Below are 22,741 nucleotides of genomic sequence, written 5' to 3'. Positions count from 1 at the left end.
GTGTGTGTGTGTGTGTGTGTGTGTGTGTGTGTGTGTGTGTGTGTGTGTGTGTGTGTGTGTGTGTGTGAGTGAGTGAGTGAGTGAGTGAGTGATAAGTAAACACACATGTCAGGTAAGAAACCTTTTCTTATCTTATCAGTATTCATTCATTTCTGTCACTTGGTATTTATTTTAAACCAAAATATGCAGTAAATTAATGTTAAATCAATTTTTTTTTTTAGTATTTAAAGTTAAATGTTTTTACCCTTTTTTTTTCTGCAGGAGATTTCAAACAAATAAGAATTTTCTTAATTTATTCATAAATTATAGGCCTGCACTAATTTTTATCTGTGGTGATCTTGCATGGGACCAGTTACAACTTCTCATTTCAAAGTCTACAACACCAGATTTGTTAAAGATGTATTCAAAGCTAGAAGAGTTTTTTTCACAGCAGTTCCATAGTAGCAAAAGAGTGTTTTCTTCCCTTCAGCCTCGTTTTCAGAGACATTCTATTAAAAGTCGATCCCGTCGTTCCAAGCAGCCAGAAGGTACTGATATAAATATGCAACTTACTTTTATTGTTTGTTATATACACATCTGAAAGGAATACACAAACACACATGCCAAGAAATTATATTCTTGTTTAATCCTTTATCCAAGTGTAAGCAAATAAAGTTTGCACATGAAGTATCGTCACATGTAGAGGCAAATTATGCCACAACATTTGTCTTGGTATCCCATAATGCAAAGCACACTTCCTTTCAGATGTGCATTATGGGAGGGTCATTACCCAGACCATTTGTCAGACTGGTCAACAAACTTTGTGCATGAAGTATCTTCGTGACTAGGCTATGTGCATATAGAGCCTTTTCACTTCACATCAGTTGCCTTAGTATCCCATAATGCAAAACACATTTCCTTTCAGATATGTATATTCATATGCATTATACACATTCAAAGTGAAGAGTTATATGGCTTGAGGAGACCTCAGTAATGGTCGAAATTCGTCTGAGTAGTGACCCTTCAATAATGCATAGTGACATACACATCTGAAAGGAAGTGAAGTATGTTTTGCATTATGGTACACTAAGGCAAATGATGTTAATTCAACAGACTCTATACATAAGTGGTCTAGTCACTTGTGCTTCTGTATAGGATTCAAACAAGAATTTAATGTGCCTATTATAACATTAAAAACTGTTTATACTTACATTGTATACTATATAAACACCACATTTCAGCTTTCTTGCCAAAGAGAGAGACAGAATGAAAACATTGGGAGAAAGTAGCAAAGAAGCCATGTTATGCACATCATTTGCACTGTTTACTTTAAAAATTATACTATCTGTTTATTATCCTAGAGTGCAGTGTGGTGTATATATGTATATATGTACTGTACATATATAGCATAAAACATAACCTGCAATAGCTGACATTCACACTCTGTATCCTATCTCACCAAGAATGCAGTGTGAGATATGAAAAAAACAGCAACAAAATTTGTTACAATTAATATACAAAAGATAATGTCATCTTAAAAATGGAACATAAAAACAATTTTGGAAGATATAGATTGTTTCTCATTAACTGTATTATTGTTATTTATCCTCTATATTATTATTAATCATATGATTTCATTTTGTCATTTTTGCATAGAAAAGAAAAGTTTTTATATGTGTCAAAGAAAACTTTATAAACCTATAGTACATTAAAACAGTGGACAGAGTACATTTTTTTTTATTATTTATTTTTAAATTTTTTTAGTAATATTAATTTTTTTTACATAGGCCAGAAACCTATTCTAGAGACTAAACATGTAACTTTTTCAAGCACCCTCAGAGATCCATTAAAGTAAATAGGACAGTAGTCTCACACTAGGCAATTAAATTATTATTAATAGTAACATCTGATTCCTCACAAAAAGAACATTGCATCGTGCTTTAAACCCATTTACAGTTTCCCCATGATGAGAAATACAGTTGACAAAAAACATAATATGGAATAGAGAAAGATAAATAAATTAAATTATCTAAATTTGCCAATGACATGTATTTGCTAGCTCAAAAGCAACAAAAGAAGAAAAATAGATAATTTAAGCCACACCACACCTGGAAGTATCCAAGTGTGGTGTGGCTTAAAAAGAAACCAAAATAATGAAGATTAACCCCAAACAAAACCTGACAAAAAATATATATATATTATTATTAACATCTGACCTCCATAGAGTCAAAGGACTCATTGCAGGAGATTTATACTCGCTCATGCTAAAAGATCATCAAACTGTGCCTAAAATCCATGCACAGTTTCTGCCTTCATGACCTTTTCAGGCAATGCATTCCACTCACTGATTACTCTCCATGCAAAGAACCTGCTTCTCACATCTCTGTTCACACCTTCCTTATATAGCATCCAGGGATGGCCTCTAGTTCTCCCCTTGCCTCCCTCTACCCAATGAAAAATCTCCTCCACATTAATCTAGTAACAATCCCTCACCAATTTATATGTCTCAATCATATCCCATCTTCTTCTTCATCTATTCACAAGGCTCTGTAAATCTTCAATCTTTCCTTGTATCTGAAATTCAATTAAAACCTGACAAAAACCTGACACTAACTTAGTAAACCTTCATCAATACATTTTCATCACTTTGAAAACCAAGCTATCAGATCTGTGCACAGTAGTCCATGTGTGGCCTGATCTAAGCATTATACAAAGCTTCGTGACATTGACATAGATTCATCTTCATTATTACCATAATCCATTGGGATGTTCCTACAATTTTGCAATGTGATCCCTAAACTTCAAGATGTCTCCATTTATTAAATACTCTGCACCCGAACCTTGCCTACCATATTTCAAGACCTTCCAGTTTGCAATGTTAAACTGATAGCTCTACTCATTTACCTATTGCCATAGTCTGTTCAAATCCTCCTGCAAGGCCACAACATGCTTTTCTTCTCATAGCTCTTCCAAACTTTGCATCATCAGCAAACAGCTGCACATCTCTAGTTAAGCCATTCCTAATGTCATTAATATAAAAGTTAAACAAGAATGGTCTCAAAACAGATTCCTGTGGCACTCTGCTGGTGATCTTTCTCTTTTGAGATACCACTCCTACATACACAACCTGCTTATACCTGTCTGACAGCCAGTCAGTCTGTTAGTCACTAGTCTGTTCTCTGATCCCATTTGTTTCAGTTCAGTTACTAACTTGTCATGTTGCAGTCTGTGAAAGACCCTTAAAAATTCTTGGTACACCACTTTATATGCATCTCCTTAATCAAGTGAATTTGTCACCTTGTTGTAATACATCAGCAGAATACTAAAACATGACCTCCCCCTAACAAACCTATGCTGACCATCATAAAGAATACTACTATTATCAACCCACTTCTGGATCCTAGTCCTCACCAACTTCTCTAACACCTTAACAACAATTCCAGATTGGCTTATAATTTATAGCCTCAATCTTATTCTACCCTTTGTGAAGTGGAACAATTTTTCACACCTTCCATTCCTTTGGGACTTGCCCCTGTTACACCACTCATTATACAGGTGTGCCAAAGGTGACATATTAATTCCATAGAGCATTTTCTCAAGACAAGGATAAATGCTGCTAAACATGATATTAATAAGGCAATCGTATTGCCTTATTAATATCATGTTTACTTAATTCCTCATATACTTCCTGCTCATTCATCCTCATCCATACTCTACATTCGAGCTTCTCATGTTATTGCCTTCAAGAGGATGAAATCCACTGATAAAGTGATCATTGAATACTTCAACTATATTCTCCGCATTGTTACTAGTCTGCCAGTGTCATCAACTAGCATCATCTTCACATACTAATTTTTTCTTTTACATGCCACATATCGAAAGAACTCACTAGGATTTTTCTTAGCTTGATTGGCTAATTTCTTCTGATACTTCCCTTCTGATGTCTTTACCAACCAAGCCACCTTCCTAACCTGCTCTTTGTACTTTTCATGCAACTGATCATTACTAACATTCATCTTGTGTTGCCTCCACAGTGCCTTCAGATTTCACACTTGATGTCTTCATTCATCCATTCTACTCTTATCTTGTTTAGCCATTTCACCTTTGGAATATGTTCAGACATTGCTGCTGTTAAAGAGCTCTCAAACTGAGAGCACATCATTCAGAACACACAGTGCTCCCAATGTCCACACAATATCTGTCTCCTTCCCACTCAACTCCTCTTTCCATAACTCCCAGTTGTCTCCTAAGCTTTTTATGATCACCAGCCTTGTACTTCCCCATATATCCCTTCTTTATAGAATTTCTGATATGACTGGCTGCTGCAACTCAGGTGATCACTTCATTGTCACTCTCATGAACTGGAGGATAATTAGACACTCATTCGCAATCACATCCTCTGATGATATAGCCAGTTCTAATATTCATAACCCACATGTGCCTTCCATTACAAATTGTCTAACATTGTTGCCACTTAAAAACTCAAGGAATTGATTCTCTTTATTCCTTGATGCTTTCTCTTCAGTTCCAATCAATACTGCTGTAATTGAAATCACCCATAATGATCACTCTTTGCTTGTTGACTAATCCAAGTTGCCTATACATTTCTTCATCTTTATTTCTACATTCCCTGGCCTGTATAACATTCCACTGAACATCTTATTCTGGCAACCTCCACTTTACACTGTATTGCTTTTCAAAACCACTGCTGCCTTTTTCTCTTTATATCTCAACTTTGTGCTGACATGATTCCCCTGCTATCATCAGCAGCACTCCCCATGTCTTCCCTTCTTACCTTTCCTATCTTTACTAAAAACATCATATATCTCCATTTATTTTCTGGTACATAAACTCAATCAATGCAACAATTTCATCTCCCTATTTCAGTTCTCCCTGGCTTAAATAAGCATAGTAATTCACTTCTTAATCTATAACCAGTCCTCCTCTGCTTCTCCCCCCCCCCATCTATGATTTCTCACTTTCTCCTATCTGCTCACCTTCTGTCCCATATACCCCTGAAATACATGGGGATTCAAATTCCCGTGTATTTCAGGCTGTTCCATTTCTATGCTGACCATCCATATACATGCATTCATTACTGCTTTTATAATTCACTCTCCTTATACCAATCGCCCTGACCTACTTAGCCCACTGATTGTTTGCATCACTCATTACATTTCTTTCCAGCAACAACCTTTCCAAATGACTTACTCCAAAACCAGTCAGATGAATTCCATTTAAATTTGTGGTGGAGGGTTACTCATGGCATGAGATCAATTGTACCCTCTCAGGATAAAAAATCAAATTGCAATTTACATTATGGTGTGATATAGAAGTTTATAAGACAAGATATTTAGTGGGATGTTGCTATACGCCAGGATATGTAGATAGTTATGATCAGGAAACATTGAGGCAAATTAGTTTAGCAGGTGCAAAAGCAAATGAACATTAGTCATGACTTCAACTATATAGCAATATTAACTGTGCAGAGGAGACAGCATACAGTACTAGCAGAATTGATATAAATTAGAGATACCAAGAAATTATATTATTGGTTTAATCCTTTATCCAAGTGTAAGCAAACAAGTTTGCACCTGAACTATTTTCAGGACTGGAGCAACCATATAAAGAAGCTAATGACTTCACATCACTTGCCTTAGAATCCCATAATGCATTACTGCAACCTTAGTATCACCTCTGGGTCTGGCTCCCACTGATGAGACCTCAATAAAGGCCAAAACCAGTCTGGGTAGTGACCCTTCCCATAATGCATGGCATTATACATGTCCACAAGGAGATGTGCATTGCATTATGGGATACTAAGGCAATTGATGTGAAGTTATTAGCTTCTTTATACGAGTTTCCTGAGTCCTGAAAATAGTTCAGCCACAAACTTGTTTGCTCACACTTGGATAAAAGATTAAACCAAGATATAATTTCTTTGTATCTTTAATTTATAGTATAACCTAGCAGAATTGAATTTTTGGGCTTCTTGAGGGACAGCTTCCTTAGGCAGCATATGGTGAAGGGAACATGAGGATCAACAGTTTGGATCTGGGCATAGTATCAGAAGATTTAATTATGACTGAGATGTCATACTTGCCCCTAGTTGGTGAGAGTCACCATGTTGTTGCAAACTTATGTGAAATTATAAGGTAAGAACTATGATAGACTTAGAAATCATCTTGAAGCAGTACAATGAATGAAAGAATTTGAATAAAGAAAGGTTAGTATGGAATCAGTTTGAGAGGTCCATTTAATGGAATCCACTGACAGGAGGCTGCTTATTCTCATAGTGGGGGCATTCTGGAAGATGTGAAGGATGCAAGGGGGCGTGATAGAAATTTGAAGTTCGGGGTACATATTACAAAAGTGTAGTATCTTCACGACTGGCCTACTTGTATATAGAGGCTAATGACTGCACTGCCTTAGTATGCCATAACGCAAAACACATAGCCTTTCTGATGGTTGTGTGTTTTGCATTATGGCATTGTATAATGCTGTGCATTATGAAAAAGGCTACTACACAGACCGGTTTTGACCTTTATTGCACCTCTATATACAAGTAGCCCAGTCGTGCAGATACTACTTGCACAAACAAAGGTTAAACCAAGAATATAATATCTTGGCATCTTTAATTTATAGTATAACCAAGTCAAAAAACTTTCAGCAATATTGCAAAGATCACTTAGAGGATTGCTGCAGTAGTAAGGTGGATATGGACCAACAGAGATAAGATGATTGTGGTATCATTGTATAAAGCTTGATCAGAGCACATCTGAATTAGTGTGCTCAGATTTGTCACTGACATTTGAAGGGACTGAAGTAAAGAGGCAGAATCTGGTGGAAAGCAGATGAAGAAGTGATATAGTTAAGAGTTATTTACTAGGCTGACACTGAGGAGATTTTTCACTACCTCTTTTCCATTCAGAATGAGGGGAAAAGAGCTAGGACAAGAGGCTATCTTAGGAAGTGTGAGAGTAACTAGTCAGTAAGATGTACATTTTTTGCATGGAGAGTGATAGAGACATGAAATGTATTACCTGAGATGACAGTGAGTGTGCAGACTGAATGAGTTTAAGAAATGGTATGACAGATTGTGTTTGTCTAAGACAGACCTCCCATGATGCATCTTATGACTCCATAGAAATACAGAATAATAATAATATTAAAATCTTTAAAAAAATCTGCATAAGATATATGAAAGTGATAAGAAAAAAACAACATTTATTTGTAAATTTCTTGCTTATAACATCTCTGCACTATCATTGCAAGCATTCAGTTGCTAGCACCGATGTCAGTCATCAGTATGATTATATGCAATTATTTTTTCAACTAAAGAAATAAGAGAAGCTTCTGTAGCTCTGTTGATATAGAAAGCCCTTTGGTTGGAAAGACCTGGGTTCAAATCCCATTTAGGATAGAAAGAACTACAGTAATAAACTTTAATGAAAAGTACAAATATTTCATACTGAAAATAACAGTACATCATCAATGTGCAGAAATAAGCAAATCTAAGAACAAGAATACTAAAGAAAGCTAAACATTGTGTAAAACTAGCTAAACAAAAGTCATGGGAGGACTTTGGCAAGATAATAGAACATAGAAACAAAGCAAGATAATAGATAATAGAACAAGAACATAGAAAATAAATATCAAGAAGGTGGCAAGATATTCCGGAGGTTGTTGAAGAAGCTCAGAAATGGAGGAAAGAATGCTGTAAAAGAAATTAGAAATGATAAAGGTGACATGAAAACAGGAGAGAAAGATATCCTTGAAGTATGGAGTAATTACTTCGAAAAATTGCTAAATGAAACAAGCAGTGATAGTACAGCGGTAAAAAACACTCAACAGGCATACAGTCAGGCATGCATATCTATACTTGAAGTAGAAAAAGCCATCAAAGGTTTGAAATGTGGAAAGACAGCAGGAGTAGATGATATTCAACCAGATATGCTGAAGTATGGAGGTATAAAAGTCTTACAGTGGCTGCATTGCATAGTTGGGAAGGCCTGGACAGAGGGACGAATTCCAGATGATTGGAGTGGAGATCTCATGGTACCCATATATAAAAAGGGAAATAAGGCTAAATGTGAGAGTTATAGAAATGTTTTATTACTGAGTGTTCCTGGTGAGATATATGCAGGTATGCTTGAGAAACAGCTGAGAAGGATTGTGGAAGAGAAACTTGGTGAAAAATAAGCTGGATTTAGGCCAAATAGAGGCTGTCAGGATCAGATTTTCACTTTACGACAGATAGTTGAAAAATCGTGGTAATGTGGCAAGGATCTGTATTTGAGTTTTGTAGATCTGGAAAAGGCATATGACAAAGTGCCAAGAGAGAAGCTATTCAAAACTACAGTTATATATGTCAGTGGGACATTATATCAAACATACTTAGTCTTTATTTGAGTTGTAAGTCAGCAGTTAGAATTGAAGGAAGTACGAAAAGATGATTTAATGTGTTAAATCTGTCAGACAAGGATGTACTTTATCTATAATGTAGTATATGAGTCACATTATGAAGGAAAGTGGTATTAAACCTGATATCAAAATTGGAGATGTTAATCTCAGCTCTTTGCTTTATGAAGATGATGTTATACTTCTAAATAAATCCACTACAAGCGTGAAGATTCCCTGACTAAATTGAATAACTGTTGTAATGGACATGGTATGAAAGTCAGCATTAAAAAGACAAAAACAATGAAAATAGGCAGAAACATTGGAAATATCAACTGCATTGTGAATGGAGAACCTATGGAACAAGTAAAACATTTCAGCTACTTAGGCATGATTTTTAGTGAAGCTGGTATGGTAGGAAGTCAACTGAATAAATTTATATAGAATAAGAGAAATTAGTCAAAACACTAAATTAGAAGTACAAGACAGTGTTCAAACCAATTTTAACTTATGGATATGAGAGCTGGGTTAGAAATAAAATACTTGACCAAAGACCACAGATATGAGAGTCCTGAGAAAGATTAGGGGTGTGAACAGATGACATCAATGACAATATCATATTAAAAACAAGTATATTAGGAAAGAACTTGACATTGTTAGCATCCAGGAATATGTTATCAGAGCTAATCTCAGGTATGGTCACTTAAATAGAATGGGGGAGGAAAGATTAGCAAAACAAGTGTTCCATTCTAGGTTGTCAGGAAAAAGACCCAGGGGAAGACCAAGATATAGGTGGATTGATACACTAAAAAGTGCCTTAGAAAACAGAAATATAAGATCTAATAATGTTGGAGTCTTGATAGATAATAGATTGATTTGGGGGAAAATTATTGATAGGAAGTTATTAATGATTGAAATTTTAATGTAGTAATATCATAATATCCTGTACATCCCTTGAGGGTACATGTCGGAATTTGAAGATGATGATGGTAAGCAAAAATTTTCTGCTGGAAAGACTGATAATAAATGGGTTATTAGCATTTCTGGACACCAGTTGTCTGGTGCTGAGACTAGTATGTTAGCTAAAGGTCATGATTTTGCTGTCATACCTAAATCCATTCTATATATTGCTTTTTTACATAATATCTGACACGATCTGTTTGGTCTTTCAAATGAAGATGCTAATAGACTGCAGTTTGAAGTTGCTTCTTCACTCAAGCAGATTACCTCAATGTAATTTATAAATTCCATATGCTGCTTTCATTAAAACAAAAGAGCCATATATCGATTTCAACAGTAGGTAATGGAAATTACCTGCTGTATCAATTACCAAACAGTGGTAATTGATAAGACTGACTGGGAAAGGTGGATAGACTGCCTTTTACAGGATACATCTTATCAAGAAATTAGTTATAACCCTACAGAAACACAGATTAACCAATTAAATAAGCTCCTTGATGAAATTGTTGGCCAGGATCAAAATACTTTGTTATAAGTTATGTACTTGTTTTGGAAAGATTCCTCATTTATATGGTCTACCAAAAAATGGTAATTTATATATGGAAACAGACAACAGAATCAACAAAGCCGGTATGGTAGGAAGTCAACTGAATAAATTTACATGGAATAAGAAGGTTGTCTAGTAAGATCAATTGTGAACTGTATTGACTCTCCTACATATAGAATTGCCAAATTTCTTTCATGGTTATTAACTGTCATATTGGACAATCCAGATTGTTCATCAAGAATTCCACATATTCTCTTGAAAAAATCAAGGAGAGTCAAATATTTTTGTTAGCTTTGACATATTTTCTCTAGTTATCAACATTCCATTATCTGACACTATTAGTTTACTATATGATGGTTTTCTCTCCTGATGTTTTGAAGATATTTGAATTTATTATACAATACAATCAGGATATTTCATCTGGCAAAACAAGATCTGCAAACAGATTGAAGGCACTGCCATGGGTAGCCCTCTCTCTCTCTCTCCCCTTCGGCAAACTATTTTTTAAATCATCTGGAAGATACCTATTTTCAAGCATTCATCCCCAGTCCTCTCTTTGGTTTTGTTATGTTGATGATGTGCTGTTGGCCTCATTCTGAAAAGGAACTCGTCACCTTCCTACATTGGATCAATAACCCACATATTCAATTCACTATGGAAAAGGAATGCTGGTAGGTTACCATTCTTGGACATTCTTCTTACTCACACAGCCTCCAGTATTTGATCAACCACCAATGTTTGTCGGAAACCTACCTATACTGGCAAATACATTCATGAAAAGTCTACTCATGACACCTCCCAAAAACTTGGGTATTGTCGGGTCATTAATTTATAGAGCACATAATGTTTGCTCCACTCCCTCAAGTTACAACAAGAACTTCTTACTGTCAAAACTGTAATGGAATTAAGTGGTTACAACATCAAATCCAACAGATAATTGACTCCTATGTTCCAACACCTAAGGATTCTTTGACAGACTGCAGGGTTCCAATTCCACACATTTTTGGTCTCTTTGAACATGTTGCTAGAATTTTGAAGAAATTTCACCTTAATTCCACATATTTTCCTATCAGTAAAATTTCTCCTCTGCTACCATCTACAAAAGACAAACTGTCACCTCTATCTTTAGCTGGTGTTTACCAGATCCCTTGAGAATGTAATTTGACATACTTTGAACAGATAGGCCATTCTATGGAAAAAAGAATTAATGAATCTCAGTATTACATTTAATACCTGAAACCTCAAAAATCTGGTCTGGCACAGCATAATATTGATACTAAACACAAGATCCTGTGGGATGAAGCTCATAGCTCATCTTCTCCAAGCAGTTTTAAATATAGAGAAATATAAAGAAAGTTTTGAGATCCTTTTATATTGGCCCAATCTGAATCAGAATGATTTTCTCTCTCTCTCCCTTCTATTATTAATTTCTAGTATGCGGCAACTATTTTTAATTGGTAAACCAATTGTTGTATGTACCTTATATTCCTGTTCTTTGATTTGCTTGTTGTTTCCACAGACTGATGATGTGCCAATATTTTCAGTATGAAATATTTGTACTTTTCATTAAAGTTTATTACTGTGGTAATCATGTAATTGTTCTTGTTTAAGGATTTTTTTCATCCAACAGAAGAGGCAAACTGGACAGAAGAACACAAAATTTACACAGCTATAGCAGACAATACAGATAAGATTAACTGCCCTATTGTAAGCAATATCAGGTTTTAAGAAACCAAGTTACTTGGCCATGACAAGCCATTGAACCTAACAAGAAAGGAAAAAAAAAATCAGCTAACATCTTTTTTTTATTTTTATTTTTATTTTTTTTGTTCCCATATATAGAGTAGGCGAGGCCTTTTTTAGCCCTATATAACTTTTGGAGACTGAGTGGGCAGTTCAGTCTCCATCGGTAACCAATCAGAGATAGCTGGCCCAAGGCTATCACTAATTAATTGGTATGCAGTGGAGGTGGTGGCTAGCAAGTGCCACCGCCTCCACTGCACAAGAAAGGGAAGATAATGAAATGAGAACTGACAATAATAGTTTACAGTCTGCTAAAAGCCTCCAAGAAGAGCATAAGAAATGTGCATACTCTCACTATTAGGCAGGTAGTGAATAGCAGACCATGCTGTGGGAATCTCCTTACACGAGTTCAATTGGAGAAATACAATAATCTTTCACAGAAGCTGCTAGAACCCAAAAGGGCATTTCTTGAGTCGGCAGCAATGAAACCTCCAATTCTCATGAAGTATGGCTGCATTAAGTTACTCAAAAGTTGGAAAGCTGTATTCTTAAGACCATTGCCTATGTAGTGCATTTGGAAGAACAATGGTATATTGTGCCCTTCTATTGAAAAGGCCTAAATCTGATTCTTGTTGTTATGAATGGAATCTTTGCATGGACTTTTTCATTTGAAGATGAGTTAGCCGATCTCATACAGAAGTAACAGAGTTTTTCATCCCACATATAGACAAATTGGCCTTCAGAACACATGTAATTTACAGACAAAAAATACTGTTGGTTGTGGTAATGGGTAGTAGATGGCATTGATGGTAGTTGCAGTAGTAGTAGGAGAATTAAGTAGCAAGGGAGACAGTTAGATGTGTGTAGTAGAGTAGAATAGAGTGCCCTCCTGCATTCAGTCCTTGAATCACGTAATAATAATAATTAGTACAGCAAGTTATCTCTGTCTCATTTCCTCAGAACTGTGCTTGAACTTATGCTATTTCTTGATGTTATCGCTTAGATATTTCCACTATATGGCTGTAAATGTAGTGGCTGTGTTTTTAATTATAACTTAATTTTTTCTTATTGCAGTGGTATGATTGATTACTTCTAAAAACTATTTTTCTCAAAAGTGAAAAGACACAATTGTTAATTAAAAAAATAGCCATAGGCACCAACAACAACAACAATAAAAAAGCAGCAATGTTTATTTGACTTCTTCAGCCAAGGTACTTTAACAATTATATCAAATTCTTGACCATTTTCCATATAATTTCATTGTAGAGTATGTAGATTTAGCTTATAAATCATTTTGAAATTTAAAGAATAAGTATTCCATTTTTATTGCACTTATACCTCATCATAATATTGTTTAATTAATACTGTGGCATGGCTTATGCTAAAAGTAATTTTATTCCATTTATTTTTGATTTTTAATGGTAGTATTCTTGTCTTTAAAACTAATATTGGACTATCAAGTCAGATATTAAAGTTTTAGAAATGATATCTGTTGAAGAAATTGTCTCTATTATGACTACAGAAACTAATTGATATTTTAAGCAATGCTCAACTGCACTGGAGAACTTCATGGAATGAAGTTCTCCAGTGTAGTTCCATGTGTACTTTATTCCATAAAGTACACATGGAATAAAATGCTTTGGGATATAACTGCTTCCATTATACTTAACAATATTATTATTATTCCAGACTTCCATGGAGTCATGAGACTCAATGTTGAGACTCATCTTAGACAACATAAAGTCTATCATACTACTCCTTCAACACATTCACTATTTGCACATTCACCACTCTATCAGGCAATGAATTCCATGGTCCAACTACCCTTCATGAAAAAAAGCCACTTTTCATCCTCCTATTTACCACCTCCTTTTGCAACTTCCAGGGATGTTGGAACACCTGGACCAAGAGCCTCTGGTCTTTCTGTTCCTTTCCCTTGTTTTGCTATATGAAAAATCCCCTCCCTCCCTGTGTCAATCCTGTAAAATACCTCTCACAGTTTAAATGGCTCAATCATATCACCTCTTTATCTTCTATACACTATACACTAAACTCTGTAGTTTGCATGCCTCAGTCTACCCTCATAACTAATATTGTAGAGTCCTGATACCATTTTGATTATCCACCTCTGTACCCTCCCCAGGGTTAATTCATCCTCTTAAAATCCTGGTGACCATATCTGGGCACAGTAGTCCAGATGTGGCCTGATCAGGCTTTATACAATGAATCATCATGCTTGTATATCTACTGGTCATAGTTCATCTTAGTATTTCAGCAATCCTCTGGGTTGCCTTCACCACTTTTGCAATATGTGTCCTAAACTTCAAAATTTTATTGACAATTACCTCACTGACTTTCTCTGGTAGAGATCCACCAATAGAGTATGCAACCTCCCATCTGTGGGTCTCAAATTTCAAGAATTTACATTTAGCTGCATTAAACTGAAATCCCATTCATTTGTCCACATCTCCAGCTATTCAAATTCTCTTAAAGATTCAAAACATCAGCACTGTTACTAATAACCCTCCCAAGCTTCACATCATCTGCAAATAACTGAATCATTTCTAGAAACCCACTGACAATATTACTTACATAAAGGTTAAAAAGCAAAGGTCCCACTACTGATTCCTGTGGAACCCACTTGTGACATCTTCTTCCTTGATACAGCTCCTCCATACATAACCCATTCAATATCTATCACACAGCCAATTCCAGCCCACTTCACTAATTTGATATATCTAACCTCATGTTTTGAAACTTAAATATCAACTTATTGCATTCTGTCAAACACTTTTGTAAAATAGAAAAAAAAAAAAAAAAAATGGCAGTATCAACTGCTCTTGTCACTTTATTGTAAAATGTGCACAAATTACTGAAGAAAGAACATCCTTTAACAAATCCATGCTTATTTTTACAGGTAATATTACCTGTAATATTACCCTACTCTGCCCAGTTTTATATTTGATTCCTTACTAATTTCTCCAAAACCTTAACATAAGAAATACAAACTAGTCTATAGTTTGACATTCAATAGCACTATCTTACCCTTCCTCCACTCATTCCCAGTAGCCAGGCTTTCTTTGAACAGCCAGGCTAATGGAATTATCAGTTCCTGGGCACATTCTCTTAAAACATGTAGCAAAATCCCATCTAATCCCACTGCCTTTTTGATTTCCAGAGTATTTGAAATGCATTCACCTCTTCTGAAGCCTTCGATCCTTCCATTTTTCTAGAGGAATAAAAACTATTTTTCCAGGACTGATCATTAAACAACTCCACTATATCATCTGCATTGGTCACTTTACCTACTCTTTCATCCAAAATCATTTCTCTTCCTACTGGCCACATAACAAAAGAATTCATTGGGATTTCCTTGAACTGTAGAGCTAATCTCTCATCATATTCCATTTTTGTCTTCCTTACTATACTACTTACTTTCCTGGCCTGAGTCTTATATTTATCATGCAACTGCTCCCCACTTCTCTTTCTCTCTCTCTCTCTCTCTCTCTATATATATATATATATATATACTTTTTCTACAACTTCTTTTCATCTGCTTCATACACATTGTTTCATCTTTTTCATTTGAGGAATGCTGTTTTCCACTGCTGTTGATAAGTATTTCTTCACTATTCATGTGCACCAGCAGTGCACATGAATTGCAATTCTCTCATCCATGGAAATGCTGTAAGCTGATTTCTAACATCATTATGGTTGCCTGACTTATAACTCCACATCACATAAATTCCATTCTCCTTGAAACTTCTGCATCTTTATTCAGCCTTCAAGACTGCATGGTCACTCTTACCAATGGGCAGAGATTGTCATCTCAGTTACAATGAAATATGACTGTGTTGCCTGACACATTTGTTCCTCAAGAATTCCAAAAATGCCATAACCTTGCTACTGTATGCTGCTTCCTCTGCCCAGTTTATACTGCTAAAGTTAAAATGTCCTATAATGATCACTCACTCTGAATCCATCACATTGATCTGCCTAAACATTTCCTACTTATCACTTTCTGTGTTACCAGGGCTATAGCAACATCCCACTAAATATCTTGTCCTGTTCCCTTTCCCTCACACCATACACTTGCAACACTGTCAGTGCCACTTCCTTACAAATTCTCCACTCTGAGAAGACTCAACTCATCACAAGTAACACTCCACCATCCCATTTGCCCTTCATGCAGTATTCCTCTACTTCTATTCCTGTCAGGACATCATCTTCAGTCAACCATGTTTCACCAATTCCAGTAATCTTAGGACAGGCTAAAGCTGTCATTGCCATGAATTCACTTCCTTTATTCCTGATACTCCTGGCATTTGTATAAAGAAACATTAATCAATTGTCACCATTTCTGTACCTAATATTGTTCCCTCTAGACTCTGTAACATACCATATATTCTTCCATCTCTCCAAAACAGGCTATCCCTGCTCCATACACTTGGGCCTGAGAGCAACAATCTCTCCAGATGCTTGTGCCCTTCCATATTTCTGTTCTGAAATGCACTCCACACATCCACATATTCCAGATCTCTCTTTAATCACATCCTCACCATTATGCCCTTCATTATTGATGCTCTCCTCCTCAATTCAGCATTATCATATCTGTGTAAAACACTCACTATCTTCCCTCACACACTTTTAAGCTGCACTGTTTCTAACAATAACCTTATTCACAGTACTACATCACTATCATATCATCTCAATTCTCATCTCTTATATTTTGCAAAATGCAATCTTTAAATGGTGGCAGGCTAAGAAATAACAAATTGATAAGTGTATACGACAGCCCTTATATTTGAAAGAACAAAGTGCAATATACAAAAAACGCACTAAGTAATATACTGGAAAGGTACTTCCAAATGCAAGTGCGCCATGCTCAGTTGCAACCAAACCAGACTAAAATTTGCCCTAAAGTTATAATATGTTGTTAATAATTAATATCTAAATTTACCTTTTTTTTCCAAGACTGTAGTCACATGAGACTAAACTGTTTGTCTACTGGCAAATTAAATTTGTATTAGATTGACATAGTTAACACATTTAAATACTGGAAATAAATTTTGGTTTTATTTATTCTTACAGAAGTTGAGGCTAGGCATCATCGCCACTGGCAGAAAGTTCTTGGGCAAGTTTCTGGTCTTCAGCTGAGTACTTTACCATATCCATTGCCTCATGTCGGCACTATCATGGGTGGAACTATGGAATTGCATGGCAGTAACATATCACTTGCTTGTTTCCATGGGATAAACTTCAGATCTAAAGCTTGGGCTATTTTTAGTATGAGGGAACCAACTATTTCATTTGCTACTGAAGCTCAAGATGTGATTAATGATGATGGTAAATAACTTCAATAAGTTATGTTAGAAACATTGTATTTCCATTTATGTAGCCTGTTCAAGATAAATCTAGATATTGCCATCATAATGCTAATCATAGATTATAGACCTTTCTTTAATCTAACTGTTTTTGAAGTTTGTCTGGTCTTCTCTTTCATTTTGCTTTATAACTTATTTGGAATATCAAGTATTTGTCATTCAATTTAAGTGTTTTATCCAGGTTCTTCCCCTCTGTATTTGCATAATTTTACTTTTCTTTTAATATATACTCATTACGGGGTGCTTAAGGGTCGAAGCTGTATAACTGAGAGGAGACCTCCACGTAGCCTTTAAAGGAATGCAGAGAACCGACCAGGGCTTCTGACCTAATGTCCAATCCTCACCTTCTCGTGGTGCACCCTGTTGGGTATCTACTTGGATACTGAACGAACGAGGATGGGCTGGCAATTTGGGATTTAGCCGACCAAATTGTATTCTTATTGGTTAAACCAAAATAAAAAAAAAAAAATGATAGTACAACATGACAAAATTTCATGCCGGCTGGGGCGTCGCCCGGTTAAACAAGGCCCCCGTTGTTTTCGCCAGGGAACCAGGGCGAACAGCGAAAAGTCAGCTACTGGAACAAATCTGAAAACAAACCCCAACTCAACATCACCAGAGTTAAAGATCAGTACTATCAACGTAAGAAGCCTGAATGGCAAAGAAATGGAGCTAGCTGAGGAATTAGATAAGTACCAGATCGACATAATAGGGGTGTCTGAAACAAAAAAGACCCAAACTGGTGAGATCTTTCTGAGCAATAAATACAAAATGTTATATTAAGGCAATGACAATCAAGGAAAAGAAGGAGTAGCCATAGTATTCAACACAAAATACGAGGCTAATCTTCTTGAATGGCAGGCAGTCTCAAGTAGAGTAATGTGGCAAATATGAGAATGGGGAACTGGACAATGAGACTTATTTGTGCCTATGGTCCCACAGAAGGTTCTACTAAGGTAAAAGTGGAGGAATTTTTTGATGCGTTAGAAAAAGCAACTGACACAATGAAAAATGAAAAGTTGGTCCTTGTTGGGGATCTAAATAGCAGAGTAGGAAATGATTGTGAGACATACAAAAATATTTTGGGAAAATTTGGAGAAAAGAGCAAAGCTAATAATAATGGCAAATATCTGTTGGATTTCTGCTCAGGACATGGACTGGTTATTACTAACACCATGTTCCAACATAAAAATGTGCACAAATTCACATGGAGAGAAGAGGCTAGGAATAAGAAAAGTCTCATTGACTATGTTATTGTTGATAGTGATGTTTTCTCCCTGGTGCAGGACACCAGAGTGTACAGAGGATTTGAAATTGGAAGTGATCACTATTTAGTCTTGAGCAGGATAAAATTGAATTTCATATTGAAAAGAATAACATGTAAGAAAGTTTTAAAGCAAATAAAAGTTGAGCAGCTCACAGATGTGAACTGTAGACTAAAATACACAAAGCTTATTGAAGAAAAAATAAAGAGTTTGAGAACAGGAACCAAACCTTGGAGATTCAGTGGCAAGCCTTCAAGAAAACACTGATTGATTCAGCCAGAGAGGCATGTGGTGAGGTTGTCTGCAAGGATAGAAAAATCAGATCTCCATGGTGGACACAGAAAATTAAAGAGGCAGTGAAGGAAAAGAAGAAACCATATCAAACATTCCTGGCAAATAAGTCAGCTTGTGCTCTTAGAGAATATAGAGACAAATGCAAGAATGCTAAACACTGTGTAAAACTAGCTAAACAAAAGTCATGGGAGGACTTTGGCAAGAATATAGAAAATAAATATCAAGAAGGTGGCAAAATATTCTGGAGGTTGTTGAAGAAGCTTAGGAATGGAGGAAAGAGTGCTGTAAAAGGAGTTAGAGATGATACAGGTGACATGAAAACTGGAATAAAAGATATCCTTGAAGTATGGAGTAATTACTTAGAAAAACTGCTAAATGAAGCAAGCAGTGATGACAGCACAGTGGTAAAAAACACTGACCAGGCATGCAGGCAGGAATACATATCCATACTTGAAGTAGAAAAAGCCATCAAAGGCTTGAAATGTGGAAAGGCAGCTGGAGTAGATGATATTCGACCAGAAATGCTGGAGTATGGTGGTATAGGAGTCTTACAGTGGCTGCACTGCATAGTTCAGAAAGCCTGGACAGAGGGACGAGTTCCCGATGATTGGAGTAGAGCTCTCATAGTACCCATATATAAAAAGGGAAATAAAACTGAATGTGAGAATTACAGAGGTATTTCCCTACTGAGTGTTCCTGGAAAAATCTATGCAAGTATACTTGAGAAACGGTTGAGAAGAATTGTGGAAGAAAAGCTTGGTGAAGAACAAGCTGGATTCAGGCCAAACAGAGGCTGTCAGGATCAGATCTTCACTTTACGACAAATAGTCGAGAAAGCATGGGAATATAACAAAGATCTCTATTTTTTAAGTTTTGTCGATTTGGAAAAGGCATATGATAAGGTGCCAGGAGAGAAGCTATTCAATACGCTGCAGTTATATGGTGTCAATGGGGCATTATATCAAGCAATACTTCATCTTTATTTGAGTTGTAAGTCAGCAGTTAGAATTGAAGGAAGTACAGGAAAATGGTTTAATGTTAAATCTGGTGTGAGACAAGGATGTACATTATCTCCTCTGTTATTCATTATCTATATGGATCACATTACGAAGGAAAGTGGTATTAAACATGATATCAAAATTGGAGATGTTAATGTCAGCTCTTTACTTTATGCGGATGATGTTATACTTCTAAATAAATCCACTACAAGTCTACAAGATTCCCTGACTAAATTGAATAGCTGTTGTAATAGATATGGTATGAAGGTCAGCAATAAAAAGACAAAGACAATGAAAATAGGCAGAATCATTGAAAATGTCAACTGTGTTGTGAATGGAGAACCTGTGGAACAAGTAAAACATTTCAGCTACTTAAGCACGATTTTTACTGAAGATGGTAAATTAAATATGGAAATAGACAACAGAATCAGCAAAGCTGGTATGGTGGGAAGTCAATTGAATAATTTCATATGGAATAAGAGAGAAATTAGTCGGAACACTAAATTAGCTGTATACAAGACAGTGTTGAAACCAGTTTTAACTTATGGATCTGAGAGCTGGGTCAGAAGTAAAACACTTGACCAAAGACTAGAGACTGCAGATATGAGAGTCCTGAGAAAGATTAGAGGTGTGAACAGATGGCATCAGTGGCAATATCATATTAAAAATGAGGATATTAGGAAAGACCTTGACATTGTCTGCATCCAGGAATGCGTTAGCAGAGCTAATCTCAGGTGGTATGGTCATTTAAACAGAATGGGAGAGGAAAGATTAGCAAAACAAATGTTCTCTGCCAGGTTGGCAGGAAAACGACCCAGAGGAAGACCAAGATATAGGTGGATTGATATGGTACAAAGTGCCTTAGACGATAGAAATATAAGATCTGATAATGTTGGAGTCTTGACAAGTAACAGACTGATTTGGAGGAAAATTGTAGATAGGAAGTTAGTAATGATATAATTTTTTATGTAGTACTATCATATCCTGTACACCCCTTGTGGGTAAATGGCAGGAATTTGATGATGATGATGATGATATACTCATTACTTTTAGGGAAACAGCATATATTTTTTAGAGTCCTCATAAATTGTATTTTACTTTTTTATCCTTATGTTCTTATTTCATTTCCATACAATAATGTTGATACTGCTAGAATATATATTTTTTATATTTTATCATTTTTTTTGTATACTAAATTAGGATTAAAATTTCTGTTTATTGTATTTTGCAAGTTATATTATTTATGTATATAAATTTAAGGAAATACAAAATGTATTTTCTTAAATTTGTATGAGCAAAATAAAATCCACTAATCAAATAAAGTGCACGCTTGAGGTTGGGAGGATAGCAGGTACTAATGTCTATTTGTGATGATGACAGCAGACTGTATCAGAAAGTCGCTTTATGTTACTGCATAAAAGATTCTTATCAAAGCTGATTTTAACAATATAATTATTATTACAAGACACCTCCAAGGATTCCAAGGACTCATCATAATATAATGGCTTTCATAGGTGGGAAAGACATTCAAAGACAGATGAGATGCTGTAAATGGAAGAATATCCGAAACTGGTATACAAAAGTTAGATATTGAACTTGCAGTGTATATGTCACCAAGTAATCAGAATCAGGACATTTTGTTCTACTGATGGGAAAAAAAAAAATAGGAGTCAGAGATCAACATTCCTAAATGATCCACTAATGTGCAAGCAGTGTGCAATATACAGCCTCTTTCTCTCAAGTCTACCTCACCTTTCCATGATGTGGCCTGTTTCCATAGAAGGGGCTCTGGTAAATCCAGCAAGTAATTCTGCTGCAAAAATGATACCTTCCTAGTTGGAGAAAATGCCAGCCAGACCCACCTGGTAGTAAATGATTTTCATTACCCAGTCATGTAGATCATCTACAACCTAGGTACCACCTTCACTAATGGGCTTAGTTAATAGAGGCCTGAAGTAGCAAATGCTATATTTGGTCTACAGAGCAGGAGGGGTCCAGTTTCTGCCCTACAACTCTCTTCTCCATGCACTGTGAGTGATACTCTTTTAGGGCATGCTAGACATATTTAGAGACCGAAACCTCCTCCATTTTGAGGTTACATCAGTAAAAACAGTGGTGCCACAGTCAACTGCTGCATAATCCTGCTGTCACTGGCTCTACCATGTTGTGCTTGGAAAGAGAGTTCAAGTAGCTGTATGTGAGAGGCACTATTCAGACTACATTCTGGTATAGAAATTGGTTGCTCTCTGTATGGGTGTCATTTTCAAGAGTCTATCTCTTCTTACTGCATGTCTGCACTCCATCCTTCCATCCAACCTTACATGAACCAATAATGAAACATACAAACGTTGATAGTGACACTGAGTAAATTAAATCTCCCTAAAAAGACAAACCAAGCATAACATACAAATCATACCAGAATCTCCACAAAAAACACTATCACATCCATTTTACCAATATTCTTTTGACATTCTCTGGTGCAAGGTTTCCTGCCCCATTTAATATCATTCATCTGCTGCATTTACCAGTCTTCAAGTTCAACTAGCTCCCCTTTTCCAACACTACAGACTTCACCTCAACCATCTTGCACTGTAGTGCAAGATGGTTGAGGTGAAGTCTTTGCTATTAGCATTGGCCTGATGTAAATTGTACATACATCTATCTACCTTTGATATCCTTCATCACTTGTCCAACATTTTTGATTCCTTTTTAACTAGTCTTTCTTGCAGATACACCATAGAGGTCATCTCTCCTCTTGGTAACTCATATCACAATATTTTTCAGTTCTGTCTTACAGAATGTCCTCCCTTCAGCCACTTGCATTATCCTCACTGGCATGAAGGTCTTCATTCTCTATTCTACCCAAACTTCTTGTCTGTTTCCCAAGCTATGGTTCATCAGAAAGTGTACCAAGGCAGCCACAGGAGAATCCCAGCTTCACGTTTACCTATTCTGAAGCACACTATAAATGCAGAACATCAGCAGATCAAAATATAACTTCATACAAGCAATCAGCAGAAAACTTGCCTCCTGTCCAACTTAAGCTGTAACTTCTGGTCCCTTGCTAAGGCCATCACAGATTCTGCTCACCTGTACTTCTACCTCTCTTATGGCACCACTGTTACAGAACCCAAAGATGAAGCTAACCTCTGGACATCATTCTTTTCCTTC

At 36.1% G+C, this 22,741-nt stretch overlaps 1 protein-coding gene across 1 annotated transcript in view; it reads left to right on the top strand.

The window, feature by feature from the left end:
- The window catches only part of tweek (transmembrane protein KIAA1109 homolog tweek), a 1,221,702-nt gene that overhangs the window by 1,112,816 nt on the left and 86,145 nt on the right, over window positions 1–22,741 (top strand). The window contains 2 exon segments of the mRNA XM_090406645.1: window positions 310–527; window positions 16,721–16,975. Of these exon segments, the coding sequence (XP_090262771.1) occupies window positions 310–527; window positions 16,721–16,975 (473 nt within the window).

Source organism: Typopeltis vanoorti, chromosome 16 (assembly GCF_054136105.1).
Source record: "Typopeltis vanoorti isolate ZY-2024b chromosome 16, IOZ_Tvanoo_1.0, whole genome shotgun sequence".
Classification (NCBI taxonomy): Eukaryota; Metazoa; Arthropoda; class Arachnida; order Uropygi; family Thelyphonidae; genus Typopeltis; species Typopeltis vanoorti.
The sequence above is the reverse complement of the archived record's forward strand: the minus strand, read 5'-3'. Positions and strand labels throughout refer to the sequence as shown.